The sequence below is a fragment of the Pongo pygmaeus genome, chromosome 19 (assembly GCF_028885625.2).
Source record: "Pongo pygmaeus isolate AG05252 chromosome 19, NHGRI_mPonPyg2-v2.0_pri, whole genome shotgun sequence".
Taxonomy (NCBI): Eukaryota; Metazoa; Chordata; class Mammalia; order Primates; family Hominidae; genus Pongo; species Pongo pygmaeus.
In genome coordinates, this window is record NC_072392.2 from 11,659,081 (window position 1) to 11,679,414 (window position 20,334).

The 20,334-nt window shown below is 43.8% G+C and overlaps 1 protein-coding gene across 1 annotated transcript in view; it reads left to right on the forward strand.

Annotated features, from left to right (window-relative positions):
- DNAH9 (dynein axonemal heavy chain 9) overlaps nucleotides 1–20,334 on the forward strand; it is a 379,881-nt gene that overhangs the window by 92,221 nt on the left and 267,326 nt on the right. The window contains exons 20-26 of the mRNA XM_054456248.2: nucleotides 4,418–5,288; nucleotides 8,721–8,851; nucleotides 9,179–9,305; nucleotides 14,259–14,411; nucleotides 15,648–15,773; nucleotides 18,726–18,965; nucleotides 19,552–19,712. Coding sequence (XP_054312223.2) covers nucleotides 4,418–5,288; nucleotides 8,721–8,851; nucleotides 9,179–9,305; nucleotides 14,259–14,411; nucleotides 15,648–15,773; nucleotides 18,726–18,965; nucleotides 19,552–19,712 — 1,809 coding nt within the window. The remainder of the gene's footprint in view (nucleotides 1–4,417; nucleotides 5,289–8,720; nucleotides 8,852–9,178; nucleotides 9,306–14,258; nucleotides 14,412–15,647; nucleotides 15,774–18,725; nucleotides 18,966–19,551; nucleotides 19,713–20,334) is intronic.

Sequence of the window (20,334 nt, forward strand, 5' to 3'; positions counted from 1 at the left end):
AAAAAAAAAAAAAGAGTTACAAAATGAAGATATTCTGGGCAAAGGAAATAGCACATATGAAGATGCAGAAGGATGAAAATGTAAGAAACAGCTGGAAAACTGCATGTGTGTATGGCTGGGATGCAGAAAGCAGGAGAGGAGAATGGAGGGGGCCATGTTTTGACCATAATCTTAGCCACTGAGGAGTCTAAGTATGACAAAAACATAATGTAAAGACCACCTTCTCATGGCCGTGGAGAACAGAATGGGGCAAGATAGGCTCAAGACCAGGTGCTCAATGGGAGAGTGGTTCCAACAGCCCGGATGAGAAGTGGTGAGGCCTGATCAGAAGCAGCGGCAGAGATGAGGGAGAGGGGAAAATAGATTGCAGAGAGATTTAGGAGAATATCTGCAGGATTGATTGAATGTGGGAGATGGGGGAGAAGGAGAGTGTAAGGGGATTTTTCATCTTCTAGCTTGGACAATTGGTCGGAAGAGCTTTTGTCCCACTGTTCACCGAGACGGGCACAGAATTGGAAGGATTGCACCTCACAAAGTCAGGGTTGGACACATTAATTAATTTTTTTTTTTTTTTTTTTTGAGACAGAGTCTCACTCTGTCACCCAGGCTGGAGTGCAGTGACGGGATCTCAGCTCACTGCAACCTCCACCTCCCAGGTTCAAGCGATTCTCTTGCCTCAGCCTCCCGAGTAGCTGGGACTATAGGTGCGTGCCACCATGCCTGGCTAATTTTTTGTATTTTTAGTAGAGACGGGGTTTCACCTTGTTAGCCAGGATGGTCTCGATTTCCTGACCTCGTGATCCACCCGCCTCGGCCTCCAAAAGTGCTGGGATTACAGGTGTGAGACACGTTGAGTTTTATGCTACCTGGTGGGTATCAAGGATAGGTGTGACACCGTTCATGGTATACACAGATACGGATGGTACTGAGGTTCACGTTTACCAACAGCCAATTTCCCAGGAATCAATTTAACTCACTTATTCCTCTCTCTCTCTAGGCTCACATCTGGGTCAGGCCTGAATCAGTCATTTTTCCATGATCAAATGCATGAGCACCGTATTTTCATTTATTTTAATTATAGTTTTATTCATCCAAGCTTTCCAGGCATTTCTCTTTTAGAGTAAAATACATTTTGCCTTATTATTTCAACTTCAAAGACTCAACCCACCCTTTTCCCTCCTATTGTTTTCTTGTTCTTATACTGTATCATTTCCCCAGGGTTTAGAGGATGGCTTCCAGCTTTTTAGGCAAGTGGACCAGATCTATGAATATCCTGACAATTTGCTCTAAAGTTTTGAAATCATAAGAAGGCTACACATCTATGGGTTCCCTTCACAACTTAGGCCAAGTTGGTTTTTATGTGTGCTTAGCTACAGAAAATGATCACCCACAAATCTAAACTATAAACAAAAATTATGCCGCAGGGTGGATGAAGTTTGGAAAAAGTTTGATAAATGTTCACCTCTTATAAATAATTGAGGAACCAACATTGATTTAAGAATGCTTATGGGTGCCAAAGGAAGAATGGTTAGCAAGATAATTTCTAATCTTCCATGTGCACCCCAAATAGCTCCTATCTTACCTAAAAAGTTATTCCTGAATGGTGTTCCACTAACAAATTAAACAGCATGTGGGCTTTTAGAATTTGTTTGAATTTTAACTAACATCAAGAGGTTCAGTTCACATTCTAAATTCACTCTAGTCAAGATAAAAGGTGGAATCTACACACATCAACGATTAGTCTTTGGAAATGAAGAATAAACACAAGAACTCCTCACCCTTGGTGATCTTTTTTGCTGGGCCCCTTGCCATGAGCACCTTCCATTTCTTTCCTCCTAGTTCGATCTTCCTCATAAGGGAGAAAGCTCCTCTCTATATATATATGTAGAGAGACAGGGCCCTTTTCAACTCTGAGCACTCTGACCTTCTGTGCTGAAATATGTGGGAGCTAAATAATAGAGAAGGTATGCAAATGATAGTCAGTCCCATTCTCTTAAGATGTAAATCTGCAACCATAGCACCTGAGCCAAAAACGATTTAGATTGAACAAGCAGGATTCAAACATAATGAGCGTCGAAGTTAATCTGACACTAATTTAATAGTATGCATAACTGTTATTCTGTTGCATGGCAATTAGGCTTAAGTGGTAAGCATTCAGGTAAATGACTTCAATTAGGATTACTATCCATCTGTCAAGTCAAATATTTCTAAAGTCAACAGAGAAAGGGCAGTTGAGAAACAGGAGTTTGTATGTCATTTTCTTCCTTTTTCACTCCTTTCATTTTCTGCCTGCCAACACACAAACACATGCATGCACATACAGAAACACACACACACTGTTGATGGGAGGAAACAGCCGATTCTCTAGTCATTTCCTCGCAAACTTCCCTTTGATGGTGAACCCCATGATGACGTGTGTTGATTTTAGCAGAACATACCATTCTCCCTTAAGCTGTGGTGTGTCTAGTATGTAGCCCTCCAAGCAAACAGAAGCAAGAAAACCTGAGCTTGAGGATGAGAGTGAGTATAATAAAGTGGGGCTGGAGGAGAAAATGAGAGGGTCCTTGAACGCTAGGGCTATGAGTGCCCTTGACCATAAAAAAGCCATCTGCAGCCGAGCGGGATGACTCATGCCTATGGTCCCAGCACTTTGGGAGGCCGAGGCAGGTGGATCATGAGGTCAGGAGATGAAGACCATCCTGGCGAACATAGTGAAACCCCGTCTCTACTAAAATACAAAAAATTAGCGTGTCGTGGTGGTGTGTGCCTGTAGTCCTAGCTACTCAGGAGGCTGAGGCAGGGGAATCACTTGAACCCGGGAGGCGGAGATTGTAGTAAGCCAAGATTGCACTGCTGCACTCCAGCCCTGTGACAGAGCAAAACTCTGTCTCACAAAAAAAAAAAAGGAAAAAAAAAAAAAAAAAAAAGGGCCATCTGCCTACATGGGTTCCTTCGCATGCAGGGTCTTATGTTGGGGAAAACACTATGCAGGAACGCATGCTTTGCTGTATGGCAGCATAAAGTCTGTCCACACTTACAAGGATTAGAAGCAGTTTCAGGTGCAGGCATGCCATAAACACTGGAGAGAAGAGGATGAGGAAATGTGAACTAAAAAGCTAGAAATGGTGCTCATAGGTGTCGAGTGCAAACCCAGAGGCTGCCCCAGGATGCAGAAGGGAGTGGCCCAGGGAAGGGTAAAGACAGAACGGGAAGATCAGGGACAGCTTGGAGGAGAACTCATGAAGACGAGGAGCCAGATTTGAGGCACACGGTGAAGGAAAATGACCACGATTATCTATCAAGGGCTTTGCAGCCAGTCTTCATGGCCACTCACAGTGTTTCTCCAGTGTGGAGTGCTGTTGCCTGAAGCTGATGCAGGCACCAGCGTGAGCTTCACCATGAATGACAACACCATCCTAGCAAATGGAAATCACCTGTGGAGTGTGTCTGGGTCCCGCCCCCAGTGGTTCTGATTTAGTTGGTCTATAGAGCAGTCTGGGCATGGGGATCTTACAAAGCTTTCAGAAGATCCTGACATGCAGCTGAGGCTGATAGCCACTGCCCCAGAGTGATCAATGGAGGGAGGGTCAAGGTTGGGCTCCTGAGTCCCAGCTCTCCCACTTAAAGATCACCTACCAAGCCAGGCTTGGTGGCTTGCACCTGTAATCCCAGCACTTTTGGAGGCCAGGGTGGGTGGATCATGAGGTCAGCAGTTCAAGACCAGCCTGGCTGACATGGTGAAACCCCATCTCTACTAAAAATACAAAAATTAGCCGGGCATGGTGGCAAATGCCTGTAATCCCAGGTACTTGGGATTACAATACCCAAGTACAGTACCCGAGTACTGGGCTGAGGCAGAGAATTGCTTGAACCTGGGAGGCGGAGGTTGCAGTGAGCTGAGATCACACCACTACACTCCAGCCTGGGCAACAGAGCGAGACTCTGTCTCAAAAAAAAATAAAAAATAAAAAATAAATTTAAGAAATCGCCTATCACTAGGTCCCTGGCAGGGTCCTTGGCTCTCCAGCTTCTGCTGTAATATGACAGTGCTCTTTTGTGTCAAGTGGTCTTCAGAACCAACAGCTAGATGAAGGGCAGAGTCTAAAGGGGCTTGGATAAGGAGGTGTTCCCTTCTAGACCTGGGTGGAGAACATCCAAGCATAATGTTCTTGAATTGCCCTTCTTCCAGTGCCCACTCCACCCCAGTCTATCCCGAGTGTCTTTTTTTTTTCCCAAAAGAAAATCCTGGGAAGAAAAGACATGCTTTGCTTTGGTGAAAAGAATGTTTTTGGTGAAAGCCACTGCTCTTTCCTAAAACACCAAGCATTTAAATATTTCAGCTGGTTGCTACCTTAGAGATGCTAGGAGATGGGCCCCTGCATGCTGTACTTACAAAGGAACACACTGTGTTTTGTAGGTTTGATAGCATCCACCCTCATCAAATGCTGGATGCCAGGCACATCGAGATCCAGCAGATGGAATCCACTATGGCCTCCATTTCTGAGTCCGCCAGCTTATTTGAAGTCAATGTCCCTGACTACAAGCAGCTGAGGCAGTGCAGGGAGGAAGTCTGCCAGCTGAAGGAGCTCTGGGACACCATTGGATTGGTGACCTCCAGCATCCATGCCTGGGAGACCACACCCTGGAGGGATATCAACGTGGAAGCCATGGAGTTGGAGTGCAAACAGTTTGCCCGGCATATCCGAAACCTGCACAAGGAGGTCAGGGCCTGGGATGCATTCACAGGCCTGGAAAGCACTGTGTGGAACACTCTGAGCTCCCTGAGGGCAGTAGCTGAGCTGCAGAATCCAGCCATCCGGGAGCGGCACTGGAGGCAGCTGATGCAGGCCACTGGTGTGAGCTTCACTATGGACCAGGACACCACCCTAGCGCACCTGCTGCAGCTCCAGCTGCACCGCTATGAGGATGAGGTCCGGGGCATTGTGGACAAAGCTGCAAAAGAGATGGGTATGGAGAAAACCTTAAAGGAGCTGCAGACCACCTGGGCTGGCATGGAATTCCAGTATGAGCCCCACCCACGGACCAGTGTCCCCCTCCTGCGCTCTGATGAGGACCTCATAGAGGTTCTGGAGGATAATCAAGTTCAGCTTCAGAACCTGGTGATGTCCAAGTATGTTGCTTTCTTCCTGGAGGAGGTGTCGAGCTGGCAGAAGAAGCTGTCCACAGTGGACGCTGTCATTTCTATCTGGTTTGAAGTGCAGCGAACATGGACTCACCTGGAAAGCATATTCATTGGATCTGAAGATATTCGGGCACAGCTACCCCAGGTACTTGCTAAGGAAATCTAGAATCTCTGTGTTCTCTGATCCAGGGTGAAGGGAAGGTCACCCAGTTCCTGCATTGCCTAGGCTCTTTCCTTTTCTGCCTCCTTGCTTTGACTTTACTTAAAGGCACCTCCCACAGATGCTCACCTTACCTGCCACCAAAAGTTAGGCAGAGGAAAAGAGCAACAGTGAAATGCACACCAATCAGTTTGTCCTTCAATGGGTAGGAAAAAGAAAGGAGAACCTCATTCAGAAAAAAAAAATGTATATATAAGAAAGATTAAAAAAAAAAAATACTGGCTACTGCAGTTTGGAATGAGGTCCTCACGGGTTGCTTCTTGGATCATTAAAATTCAAGTGTCCACTGAAAGCGAGTCTCGTTTCCAGGCAAATTCAAGTTCCTTCTCAGCAGCACGCCATTCTATAAACCGCTGACCTATGCCAGCGCTCCATCTACCAGCTGTCAGCTAAACACCAAACAATGGATTCTCCTAAAATATGTGTTCTTCTCATTATTACCTTCCCTGTGTTTGATTGCCCCTTCTAATTAGTCCTAATTAATGTGCCATTAACTTACCCCTCTCTCAGTGGACTCTGATTCATTTTTAAATTTTTTCTTTAGGCTTTCTCTATATTCTTTCAGTACAGCAAGTTCTTTGCTTACAAATTAGCTTGATTCCAAAATGTCACACGCTGTCCAGGCTTTGGTTAGAAATTAAAGCACATTCTGCCCAAACATAGTTTTCCTGCTAATCCCAAAAAGCATATTTAGTGTAATACTGTAGATAAAGGTTGTATATTTGCAGTGAAAAATAATAGAAAACAATTCTGTATGGCAGTTGTCATTAAGTCAAATTGAATAAGCCAGGTTTTATTTATCTCAAATGCCAGTGATTGAAGCAGGCAAGGCTTAATTAAAAGGGGGCCGGGACAGAGGTAGAGATTCTTGCAGAAACTTTAAGGGAGATGTTTGAGAACTTTTAATTAAAAATATTGAAGAGTTAGTATCATTAACCTCTATACAGTGCCACAGGTTTGTGTACAAAATATGTAAACACATTTACTTTCCCTGTAATAACAATGAAACAAACAATTTGAAAACGTAATAAAATCAGCCAGGCTCTAACACCCTAACTGGTAACTATTTTCATTCATTATGAATTTCTCCCAACTTTGGTTCATGTGTATACATATCTTTACATAATTGCTCTCAGTGTAATTATAATTTTCTATTCAACTTTTTTCATTTGAACATTTATGCCAGATATTTCAGATACTTCTGCAACCTTGATACTGTTTTATTTTTAATTGGAGCAAAATATCTCATTGAGGAATCATAATTTACTTTGCCCTCTTGTGTTTTTTTGTTTGTTTTTGTTTTTGTTTTGAGACGGAGTCTTGCTCTGTCGCCCAGGCTGGAGTGTAGTGGTGCGATCTCGGCTCACTGCAACCTCCGCCTCCTGGGTTTGAGTGATCCTCCTGCCTCAGCCTCCTGAGTATCTGGGATTACAGATGAGTGCCACCACGCCCAGCTAATTTTTGTATTTTTAGTAGAGACGAGGTTTCACCATGTTGGCCAGGCTGGTCTCGAACTCCTGACCTCGTGATCTGCCCGCCTCAGCCTCCCAAAGTGCTTGGATTACAGGCTTGAGCCACTGTGCCCAGCCTACCCTCTTGTTTTTAGGTCTTCTTGGGCAAGGAGCAGGATCACAGAGGGAAGGGCCTGGGCTTGAGTCCTCATTCTCTCATTTGCAGCTGTGGGACCTTGGGCAGGACACTTAACCTCTCAATGCCTTGGTTTCCCTGTGTGTAAATTGGGATTAATGCTAGTATCTATTCCAGAGTCTTCATTAAAACAATGCACATAGCACATACCATTATGATTGTTGTTATGTAATAATAATACCACAAGCTCTACCACCTCACCAGGTGCCATGTATTTGGCTGAAGCACATTGCATATACTAGTCTGTCAATCATTTCAATGATACTGTGAGTGTGTATGTCTGGGGAAAAATGATGACAACTGATTACTTTTGACATCAAAGGAGTATATTTGCTGAGGGAAAATTCATTTTGGTTATATAAACTTTTGCATGGGTCCAGAAAGAATGTTAGATCCACTATCGACTTAGGAATCAAGTATTGTATGCCTGGGGCTTGGGGTCTCTGACACCTCTTCAGGGAGTCCTCAAGGTCAAAATTATCTTAATAATCATCTTAAGATGTTATCCGCCTTTTTTTTTTCTCCCATTCTTCCATGAGTGTACGGTGGGGTTCTCCAGAGGTCAGATGACATGTGATATCATAATAAATTGATACAGAAGCAGTTTTCTGTTAAGTCAGATATTGTAGAGATTTGACAAAAAGTGAAATGATGCCCCATTTTCAACTGTTATTTTTGGTTTTGGAAAATATACTTAAGTATTTTATTTATGCTAACATAACGGGTTTATTATTGTTACTTTTTTTGTTGTTGTTGAGACGGAGTCTCGCTCTGTCACCCAGGCTGGAGTGCAGTGGCACGGTCTCGGCTCAATACAACCTCCGCCTCCCGGGTTCGAGCGATTCTCCTGCCTCAGCCTCCTGAGTAGCTGAGATTACAGGCACGTGCCACCATGACTGGCTTTTGTGTGTGTGTGTGTGTGTGTCTTTAGTAGAGATGGAGTTTCACCATGTTGGTCAGGCTGGTCTCAAACTCCTGACCTTGTGATCCACCCGCCTCTGCCTCCCAAAGTGCTGGGATTACAGGTGTGAGCCACCGCACCCAGATTTATTGCTGCTTTTTAAATGCCCCTTTTTTTTTTTTTTTTTTTTTGAGACAAAGTCTCCCTCTGTCGCCCAGGCTGGAGTACAGTGGCATGATCTTGGCTCTCTGCAGCTGCAACCTCCACCCTCCAGGTTCAAGCGATTGTCATGCCTCAGCCTCCCGAGTAGTAGCTGAGATTACAGGCGTGCACCACCAAGCCCAGCCCAGCTAATTTTTGTATTTTCAGTTGAGACAGGGTTTCACCATGTTGGCCAGGCTGGTCTCGAACTCCTGGCCTCAAACCATCAGCCTGCATCAGCCTCCGAAAGTGCTGGGATTACAGGTGTGAGCCACAGCGCCCAGTCTAAATGCATTAATGAATATTTTAGAAATTTCTTTTAAAAAAAGCTTTAGCTTCTGGTACAGAAAATATTGAAAGATATGATAGATAGTACCTACATAAACAAAAGCTCTTTGGACTCCTAAATAATTTTTGAAAATGTAAATGGGTTCTAAGCTGAAAATGTTGGAGAACTGCAGCTTAAACTAAGGGTGTTTCCTTCCTTGAGTCTATTCTCTGTATTTGACAACCCAGGAACGAGTTTCTGCTTCTAACTGGCTCCATGGAGGGAGCTTCTAGGAACTGAGTGGAGTGGTGGTTAATTGCTTCCACATTTTTATTTGCAGGATTCTAAAAGGTTTGAAGGCATCGACATTGACTTTAAAGAGCTAGCTTATGATGCCCAGAAAACTCGAAATGTAGTGGAAACCACCAACAAGCCAGGCCTGTATGAAAAGCTGGAGGATATTCAGGGCAGGTGAGGGTCCACCCGTTACCCCTTCTCTAATAAGAAGGCATCATTTCCTTTTCCCCATCGTCTCTGAGACCAGTGGGCAGGAGTGAGTATGTGTGCCTTGCATGTCCCTTTCTTTGCCTGTGTGTTTGGGTAGCATGGGGGCATTATTAGAGGTGTTGACGCCAAGGTAGACACATCCATGTATATCTTTGCAAATATCTCTAAGTGTTCATTGTGCTAATTTCTGCATATGTTCCGTCTATTGCATATACGTACATTTAGGTAATGTATGTGTATCCATGGGTCTAGACATTCTTAATTGGGAAATTCTATATTCTGTGCCCTCAGATTGTGCCTGTGTGAGAAGGCCCTGGCAGAGTACCTCGACACCAAGAGGCTTGCCTTCCCGCGGTTTTACTTTCTTTCTTCCTCCGATCTGTTAGACATCCTTTCCAACGGCACAGCTCCACAACAGGTAAGCTGGAGGAGCATCTGCAGAAAGGTCTAGGAGGGCTGAGGGGTACCCAGCAGGAGGCAGTTTCTGGCTCCCCATCATGCCTCTTATCTCTGGCAGATTCTGTACTTCAGACCTGTCTGTGTTGCCCCCAGCATCATCACATACCTCGGAGCTTTCTTTCTTTCCTTTTTTTTTTTTTTAGATGGATTCTTGCTCTGTAGCCCAGGCTGGAGTCAGTGGCACGATCTCGGCTCACTGCAACCTCCGTCTCCTGGGTTCAAGCCATCCCCCTGCCTCAGCCTCCCGCGTAGCTGGGACCACAGGTGTATGCCACCATGCCGGCTGATTTTTTTTGTATTTTAGTAGAGACAGGGTTTCACCATGTTGGCCAGGGTGGTCTTGATCTCCTGACCTCGTGATCTGCCCACCTCAGCCTCCCAAGGTGCTGGGATTACAACTGTGAGCCACTGCGCCCGGCCACCTCGGAGCTTTCTTAATCCCCATCAGTATTGCTGCTCAGCATGCCCTCTGGCCCATCAGAGGCTAATCTCTAACAAAGAACTGAGAATCTTTGAGGATGGCAAAGGTTTTGGAAGGGGTTGAGGCTTGGCAGAGAATGCCTTCAATCTGATTCTGAAGAAAGATCCAGGAAATACCGGCCAAACTCGATAGCTAAAATTTCTATAGGGAGATAAGATTGGAAGTTATGTTAACTGAATATGGAGGTAAGGCTTATTGGCAAAAGCATATATGGGAAGCCCAAAATGTGGGGTTCTGGCTTCTGGTTCTAGACAGTTACTAGCCATACAGTCTTGGACATGTGACTTCTTAGCAACTATCTTTCCTTATCTGTAAAACAGAAGAAACCTGCTGTGTTCGAAGGTTTTTTGAGTATTAAAGTAACTGATTGAAGCAGTGTTGGTATTTGGAGCTACAGACATTGGTTCTGAAATTTGGGAGTGCATCAGAATCACTTGGAAGGCTTGTCGAAGTACAGATTCCTTGGTCCCACTCCCACTGTTTCTGATTCACTACGTCTGGGTAGAGCTGGAGAATTTGCATTTCTAAGAATTTTCCCAATATGCTGCTGGTCTAGGGACTACACTATGAGAACTTCTGCTCTCAACATTGTCTGGGTCTCAAAATGCTTGGATGAGTTCTTTTTCCTCATGTGATTTTGTTATTCATTTAAAGAATAGTTGGGCTCATTTGCTTCATTTTGCTTTCAGTGTTAGGGTTTTTCCCATACTTGTTTATTTGATTGTTTGAATATGTATGACACTGATAGGATTCCAAAAGTCAAACTATGCAAAAAGATATGTATATATTCAGAGATGTATCCTTGCCTCCTCTGTTCCTTTCATGCCATAACCACCTCTGCTCCACCCCCTATAGGTAACCAATTTCATTAATTTCTGGGTTAGCTTTCCTATGTCTATCTTTACAAAAATAAGCAAATGCATATTTACATTCATGCATGTACAGTTTCTAATTTCCCCTTCTTTCGTACACAAAAGGTAGCATGCTACGCCTACCTGTTTGCACTTTGCTTTTTTCTACTTAGCTACATAGCTTGGAAATCACTCCATATCAAGTCAAAGATATCTCCCTCATTTTTTAATATTTGCATCATACTCCATGGATTGATATACCACAGTTTGGCCATAGGTTATTTATTATATTTTGTAATTACAAAGAATGTGGCATTGAATAACCTTGGACTTTGTATTGTTGGCCGTCTGTCTTCCAGGTAAACTCCTAAAAGTGAGATTGCTGGCTCAAAGGGTAGATACATATGTAGTCTTGTTAGATATTGCCAAGTTTCCACCCTTTTGCTTCATGACAAGCAACAGACAAGAGCTTCTCAAACAGAGCCAAAGGATGAAAACATGCATAAGTTTTTTTGTCTTTGACCTACCCTTTCTAACTTAGTGAAATTAGGTTTTGATTTGTTGATCAGAAGCAAGTACTAAAGAGAGATTATCCCTGAAAGTTATAGTGCTTCTTTTTTTCCTATAGATGAAAATATTTCCAAAGTAGTCCAGGTGTGGTGATGTTGAAATATTTATTATTAATGCATTAGCATTCTGTATTATAACTGTATTTTTATTCATTCTATGTTCAGATCACTGCCAGATTTTTTTATATCTCATTTTTTTAAAAAAATTAATTAATTTTTTTTTAAGGTTGAATCTTGCTCTGTCACCCAGGCTGGAGTGCAGTGGCATGATCATAGCTCACTGCAGCCTCAAACTCTTGTGCTCAAGCGGTCCTCCCACCTCAGTCTCCAGAGTAGCTGGAACTACAGGCATGAGCCACCACACCCAGCTAATTTTTTAAAATTCTTTGTAGAGGCGGGGTCTTGCTGGTTTTGAACCCCTGGCTTCAAGTGATCCTCCCGTCTTGGCCTCCCACAGTGTCGGGATTATAGGCATGAGCCACCAGAATAGGACTCATTCTTAAATATTTATTTTGATTGATTTCTTATTTGATTTGAGTACATTTTTGAGTATTCCCCACACCCTAAGAGGTGAAGCATGGTGGAATACATCCTAATTCCTTCTGTATCTGTGACTCTGTCATTTCACATGTGAGCAAGTGAATCGTTAGGGTTAGAATTCATGAGTCACAGTGATCACCTCTCAATCCATGCAGATATCACTCTGCTGTTTGTTGTTACAAAGAAGTCATCTGAGGCCTGCCTGCTTTAAAAAAAATTTCTAGGTAGCCTAATTTCTTTCTATCTAGGTCCCTATAGAGAATAAAATTTAAATTAATTTCTAAAAATTTGTATGCTTATCTACTTGCTTTATTTTGTTAATTTATCCCTAAAACATGATGAGATTTTGTCCTATCTGAAAACCAGCGCTTTTATGATCTTGAAAAAGTCTTCTTCTAGCATGTTTTTAAATAATACATCTATTCCATGTATCTGTATATTTTTTCATTCAGGTTTATCATACTTCCATAAGCTGAGATTCCACTTTATACATGCTATATACATTACCTTCTCTTTCATCATATTTTTATCTTTTAGTCCTCTTCCTTGGCATTTATCAGTAAGTTTCTCAAGCTCTTCTACCATATTTAATTTTTATGTCAATTCTGCACTTTAGTGTTGCTAATACTGCTATAAACTGTACTCTGTTATTGTTAGTCTCCTTACTTTATTTCTCTACCTCTGCCAACTCATCTTTCACCACATTTTATAGACTTCATGTTTCTTTAATGTAATTGAAAGAAAAACAAGGTGATGGTTTCCAAATTGATTTGTTTCCATTATTAAAGGTTTAAAAAATTTCATATACAATTTTATGTAAAGTTATATATAATTATGTATAAAGGTTAAAAAAATTTATATATAAAATTATATATATAATGTTACTTTATAGCATACATAGTATATATACCCATATAAAATTTAGCTATATATAATATATAATTATATATTAGTATTATATTAATATATTAATATAATATATTGTGTATATTATATTAATATATTAATAATAAATAATATATAATATGTTAATAATTATATATTAGATTAGATAGAAAATATTAATATTATATTAATATTCTATATTATACATACTAATTATATATTATATATAAAATAACATAGATACATTATATATTTTATATATATATGCTCTTCTTGGCCCTCTTGAGTCCTGTTTTCTCCTTTTAAATTTTGGGATATTTTCATAGGTTCCATATTGTTGTTATTTTTAATTTACATTTGTTTTTCAATAAAGAAAGGTCTATCTTGATATTTGTCCCAAATCAGTGTGGGTGGTGTTTCCATGGGTACCTTCACAGTTTACCTAAACACTCTTAGATTTGTCCTCTCATCTCATAAGCTGGAGAGCTGGTTGTTCTAAATTTAGCATTAAAAGTCAGGATACCAGCAGCTGGAGGGCCCTTTGTAATTATTCAAGAAGCTCTACCAGGGGGCAGGTTCTGTTTATTCTTTTTCCTTTAGTCTGCCATTTTCTTCACCTCAGGACCACAACATAGCTCTGTCCAGCATCCCTCCTAGCATTACAGCCCTAGGCAATCACTGTAGAGGACCTCTACTCCTCAGATGCCATGGCTGGGAGCAGCCTGGCACAGCCAGACTTTATGCTTGCCATGAGCATGCCTGCGCTGCTTGGAACCCTTCTGATGTGTGTTTGTTGAACTGAAGAGGTTTCAAGAATGGGGTGGCTATGGCCGGGTGTGGTGGCTCACACCTGTAATCCCAGCACTTTGGGAGGCCGAGGTGGGCGGATCACAAGATCAGGAGTTCAGGACCAGCCTGACTAACATGGTGAAACCTCATCTCTACTAAAAATACAAAAATTAGCCAGGCATGGTGGCACACGCCTGTAATCTCAGCTACTCAGGAGGCTGAGGCAGGAGAATTGCTTGAACCTGGGAGGTGGAGGTTGCAGTGAGCCGAGATTGTGCTACTGCACTCCAGCGTGGGCAACAGAGCAAGACTCTGTCTCAAAAAAAAAAAAAAAAAAATTGGGTGACTTCTTCCACAGGCCTCTGCCACCACCACTGTTGACTCACCAGATTCAGTGTATGTTAGCATTCTTCTACTAGATGGTCGTTTGCTCATGTCCTGTACCATGGTAGTGTTTTCTTAGGAAGAAGGTTTACAACTTGACCATCATATTTTTCTCCAATCTAGTCCTATGTGTAGTAGGCCAATCCAAATTTAGTCAAACCATTGTGACTTAGTTGGTTTATAGCTAGTGCACGACTCTCACTAGTTTTATTCAGTCTTCCTTTGGCCACGTCTACGGATTCATTTTATTCCTGTCCTCATATCAGCGTTGTTCCCACAAACTTCCTTCTAAATGTTTGGTATCCACCACTCTGTCTTTCACAATGATTGCCACATGGTAGGCCTCTAAACAATTCTAATAAGCAGCTTCCCGAACACGTTCTATGATCCTTTGGCCTGGTTTCCCTTCATAGGTTCAACGTCACCTTTCCAAACTCTTTGACAACATGGCCAAGATGCGATTCCAGCTAGATGCCAGTGGGGAACCAACCAAGACAAGCCTCGGCATGTACAGCAAAGAAGAAGAGTATGTGGCTTTCAGTGAGCCCTGTGACTGCAGCGGGCAGGTAACACAATAGCCCTTTCCCCTCCTTCTGCTTTTCTCTCTCAAATGCCTTCATTCAAATATGATCAGCATCAACTGTAGGAGGGCCTTTCTGGCCTTGGTCCAGAGCTGCTGTCCATGCCCTCCAAGAGCCAGCTTCTTTGACTGGAACTGACGTTGGAGCAGCAGCTGGCGCCCTGCTTTCTTCTTTCAGAGAAGGACACATGTCAACATTCATATCTTTTCCTTAACCAAAGACCTGTGCAGAGGGGAATAAAATGCACATAAACAACTACCCAAGTTAATGAGAAAAGGATTTAAAAATGATTAGCGGCACCAGGAGACGTCAACATGGCAACCCCTGGAGCATCCTCCGGGGGAATCTGGGACACTTACACCCTCCCTGGGAGAAAAATGTCCTTTCGTGGAACCAACTGCTTTCCTGAGATGTCCCCTCTCTGCACACATGTGCCTCAGCATCACTTCCTCCCACAGCCTTCCCCTTGGAGAACCAACTACCACCATGCTCCAGGAACTGCCTCCTCCAAATCTCCATGTCCAATGCAAGGGACGCAAACCATGGGACCATTTAACCCCTTAAGCCTCCTTCCCATCCATTAGCACCACCGCTAAAGTATAAGCCTTTCTTTGGTTATCATCCGAAATGATCCAGCAAAGTATTGCCCCTGGGGATTCTCATCTAGTGCCAACTAACAGCTGGGGTAAGGATATTTTACAGGGTTCCACCCTTATCACCTATATCTAAGAAAGCAATTCTAGTGCCAGAAAATAATTGCTTCTCAGTTATATGAGGGTGGCCCTGGGGTTTCATTCACAATGTGTTCTTTCTGTAGACCCAGAAAGCATTTAGATGGGGAATACAATCCTGGTTTGCGCTTCATACTCAGAGCGGACAAGGTCATAAGAAGCCACTGATTTATTTACACCCAGCTCAACCCAGATTTCTGTTTCCTTGTGTGAGCTCTGGGTGACAGCCCCCACCCCCTTAACCTGCTACTCTGTCCTGCATATTCCAAATGCACACATCAGCCTGCTGTTAATTAAGTCTGGGTCTCACTTACCACCATCCCGGATTACGTAAACAGCACGTCTCTCTGCACCTTCTGGCAGCCACTTGGGGCTATATACAATGTCTGGGCTCCCTTTCCTTCACTCCCTCAGACTGAGTGGAAGAAAATATGTAGGACTAATCAAAACTTCTTAGGCACCCAGCGTCTAACCCGAGTTGTTCTTTCAGGTAGAAATATGGCTGAACCATGTCCTTGGTCACATGAAGGCCACTGTGAGGCATGAGATGACAGAAGGTGTAACTGCCTATGAAGAAAAGCCGAGGGAGCAGTGGCTTTTTGACTACCCAGCTCAGGTATTCTCCTAATGGGATCCCCATCCTCCATGGGGCTGTCTTCCTCCGCAGCCTCCCCCAGCCTTCAGCAGCTGGTAGACATCAGGCTGGCTGCGTGCTTCACAGCCAGGAAGGCTTGAATCCCAGACCACTGTGAGCGGTCAGCAGGTGGGAGCAGGGGGATTAACAATCATGACCTAAGTCAACCCTGACCTTGGGAGATCAAGGGTGATCTCTTTTTGCCCTCATTGGCTACAGAAGGGAGAAAATGTCAACAGTTCAACTCTTTGAGCCAGCCTACTTTCTATGTGCCAAGCTCTGTGCTGAGCACAGGACACACCAGCAGGGAACAAGACAATGAATCCTGTCTTGCTGGAGTTTACAGACTCATGTGGAACTGAACTGCTGACACATATGACTGGTGTTTTGTTGTTGTTGTTTTGTTTTGTTTTTTGTTTTTTAAGACGGAGTCTTGCTCTGTCGCCCAGGCTGAAGTGCAGTGGCACGATGTTGGCTCACTGTAACCTCCACCTCCCAAGTTCAAGCCACTCTCCTGCCTCAGCCTCCCAGGTAGCTGTGACTACAGGCATGCGCCACCAGGCCTGGCTAATTTTTTTTGTATTTTTGGTAGAGATGGGGTTTCACCATGCTGGCCAGGCTGGTCTCAAACTCCTGAACTCAAGTGATCCGCCCGCCTCGGCCTCCCAAAGTGCTGGGATTACAGACGTGAGCCTTCGCGCCCGGCCATGACAGGTGTTTTAATAGGGGAGGCTCAGGGTACTCTGGGAGCATACAGATAGCTCATGAGGTCTGGGGATACGCCCCTGAGCATATGATATGAAAGCTGAGATGTGAAGCAGGAGTTAGCAAGCTAAAAATGGGAGCAAAGAGCAACCAAGTAGGAGGAAGAGCCGAGGCTCAGAAGCCAGGGTGAGCAGGCATGTCTGAGCCAGAGTAAGCAGAGGAGGAGCAAAGGCTGCAGGTGGATTCTGGAAGCCAGTTCCTATAGACCATGTGAGAGAGTGTGACTTGATTCTGAGATAGATCTGAATTCCTTATAGGTTTCTTAGAAGCATAATAAGAGAGAAGCCAGACCTAACAAGAAATGTTTAAAGTAACTCTGGCTACAGTAGGCCCCTCCTCCTTCCCTCAGTTAAGGTATAGTAGTAGTGTTGCTCTGTTTGGGGGTTGCAGACATTTAGTAGTCATCAAAGCCATAGAGTAGATAAGATTGCCCTTGGAAAGTATGTAGAGTGAGAAGAGAGTGCAGAACAAATTCTTGAGCATCATTCAGAGCCTGGGGAGGAGGAAGGAGGAACCAGTAAAGCAGAATGAGAAATGATCTTTGGGGGCAGAAGGAAAACTGGGAAACAGTAATCATGGAAACCAAGTAAGAAACTGTTGGTAGCAGGTAAGAGGTAGGAAATGTCAAACACTTCTAAGAGATCAAGCAAAATAAAGAGGATGAAGAAGGTTCATGGATAAACTTGGTGAGGCCATTTCAGGGGAGTGGTAGGGAAGGGGCCACATTGCAGGGGAAAATTGAGGAGTGGGAAAAAGTAGAAAGTATTCACAGTGGCTGGGCGTGATGGCTCACGCCTGTAATCCCAGCACTTTGGGAGGCCGAGGTGGGCAGATCATGAGGTCAGGAGATCGAGACCATCCTGGCTAACACAGTGAAACCCCATCTCTACTAAAAAATACAAAAAATTAGCTGGGCATGGTGGCGGGCACCTGTAGTCCCAGCTACTTGGGATGCTGAGGCAGGAGAATGGCGTGAACCCAGGAGGCGGAGCTTGCAGTGAGCTGAGATCGTGGCACTACACTCCAGCCTGGGCGACAGAGCGAGACTCCATCTCAAAAAAAAGTAAATAAATATATAAAAAGAAAGTATTCACAGTGAATGTGTGTGGATAGCAGGGAGAAATTTGGCTATGAAGAAGAGAAGAGAAAGGAGTCTGCACTGCAGAGAAGAAGAGGTGTTTATTAACAGTAGGGTTGGAACATTCTCTCAAGTTATCCCAGTAAGGCTGCCAATGAGGAGGAGCTTCTTTAACAAAATCTAATGGGACATAAACTCAAAGGGAAAAGTGGATGAACAGAAATGGTGCTGTTTACTACAGCAAGATTCTCCATTTCACAAAGGGAGTAATTCCCATCAGGCTTCCTTGTTTACCTGCATCAGAATTTTGAGACAAGAGAATGTGTTGCCTCCCTCTATTGCAGTAAATGTCACCTAGAGTGGTGTCCCTCAAACCAAATGATACTACAGATGAGCAATGGATCTAAATTCCCCACCATGAATAATCAAAGTTATGCATGTTCCATACAAAGCTTTCCAGCAAATAGAAGAAATATGTATTTCAATTGCTTTTTCTATTTATTTATTTTTAATCTCTGAAAATGCAAATCTTATTAACCACAATTGAATTTCAATATCTTCCATCTTGGCATTTAAAAATAGGCACTTTAAGGTTTTAAAATATCTTTAAAATGTAGTGAAAGTATGATAGAAGAGCAAATGTGTGCCGTAGGTGATCAGCAGTGGCTCACTAAATTAGGTTGTCAGACCACAGAGGAGCAGAGCAAAGACTGGGTGTCACTGGGATGCTTGGGCAACATATTGTCATCCTCCCAAGCTTGGGAAAGTTGCTACCTCTGGGAAGTAAAAGGCTGAATCATCCACATCACAATTTCTAGAAGCTACCGGCCTTGATCAGTCAATCTTGGGTTCTTCTCAACCGGATGATACATTTTTCAGGAGCAGAAAGTGCTTTTCCCACCTGTGCCGCAACAACTTCACACCTTCAAGGGTTTAGAGCATATGGTTCACTTAATCAGTGCTGGTGGAAGAGGGAGGGATGGGGCTCATGTCACCCACACAATTACATCCTGAGCCCTTGCTGTGTGATAAGTGGGTTGGTTGGAAACAGCCATGGTAACAGCTTTACTAGGCAACTCTTGCTGCCACAGGTGGCCCTGACCTGTACTCAGATCTGGTGGACAACAGAAGTGGGCATGGCATTTGCCAGGCTGGAGGAAGGCTATGAGAGTGCCATGAAGGACTATAATAAGAAGCAAGTGGCCCAGCTCAAAACCCTCATCACCATGCTGATTGGCCAGCTCTCCAAGGGAGACCGGCAGAAGATTATGACCATATGCACCATCGATGTGCATGCCCGGGATGTGGTAGCCAAGATGATTGCTCAGAAGGTGGGTCCCAAACATCCAGGGGTGCCCACTTTTGTGTACAGCTACACTGAGAACAGCTCGCATACAGCCAAAATATGGGGGCCCCAGGGTCTGTACAGCACTGACCAGACAGCTGGGGGAGGATCACAGTGGCTGCTCCTACTTTTTTTCTTTTTTTTTTTTGACACGGAGTTTCGCTCTTGTTGCCCAGGCTGGAGTGCAATGGTGTGATCTTGGCTCACCGCAACCTCCGCCTCTCGGGTTCAAGCGATTCTCCTGCCTCAGCCTCCCAAGTAGCTGGGATTACAGGCATGTGCCACCACGCCCAGCTAACTTTGTATTTTTAGTAGAGACGGGGTTTCTCCATGTTGGTCAGGCTGGTCTCAAACTCCTGACCTCGGGTGATCCGCCTGCCTTGGCCTCCCAAAGTGCTGGGATAGAATCCTGTAATCAGAGCAGCTTGTGCTTTCTATGCTGCGGTGGCCACAGCATGCTGCACACTTTAGCAGCAGTCAACAGCCAAGGCATCAGACCCCTGTGTGTCTTGTGGCCAAGGGACCACCTGCTGCCTACGATTCACCCACCTACTCTACCACTCTCTCTTTAGGTAGACAATGCCCAGGCTTTCCTCTGGCTGTCTCAGCTGCGCCATCGTTGGGATGATGAGGTCAAACACTGCTTTGCCAACATCTGTGATGCCCAGTTTTTGTATTCCTATGAGTACCTGGGAAACACACCTCGCCTGGTGATCACACCTTTGACTGACAGGTGAGCACTGGTGTCAACCACTGACAGCCTTACTGCTGTCTGCTTCGGGCCAGCTAGTGGGCATCTAGGGTCAAAGTCCCTGTCACTTGCTATTTGTCCATAGAGCTACAGGGAAAGGGCCTGACTCAACAGAGCCAGTTTAAAGTGAAACTGAAAGGATGTAGGGCAGAGCCTTTCTTGGAACAAATCCAGAGCAAATCAATGAGCCGTGACTTTTTGAGGAATTACTAAGTGGTCATACACACCCAAGTTCTAACACCAGCCCTAACACGTACCAGCTGTTTGATTATGAAAAAAATTGACCTAAGTTTTGGTTTTCTCATCTGTGAAATGGAAGTGGTAACTCATAACTTCCATGATTATTGTAAGGATTAAAGACAGTAACGTTGGGAGGGAGAGTAGGAGGGAGATGAAGAGAGGTAGGTTAACAGATACAAACATACAATTAGATAAAAGTATAAGTTCTGTCATTCAACAGCAGAATAGCATGACTATAGCTAGCAACACTGTATTGTACAAAGTAGCTAGAAGAGAGAACTTCAGTTATTCCTAATACACAAAAATGATAAATACTCAAGATGATGGATAACTCAAATACCCTGACTTGATCATTACATTCTAT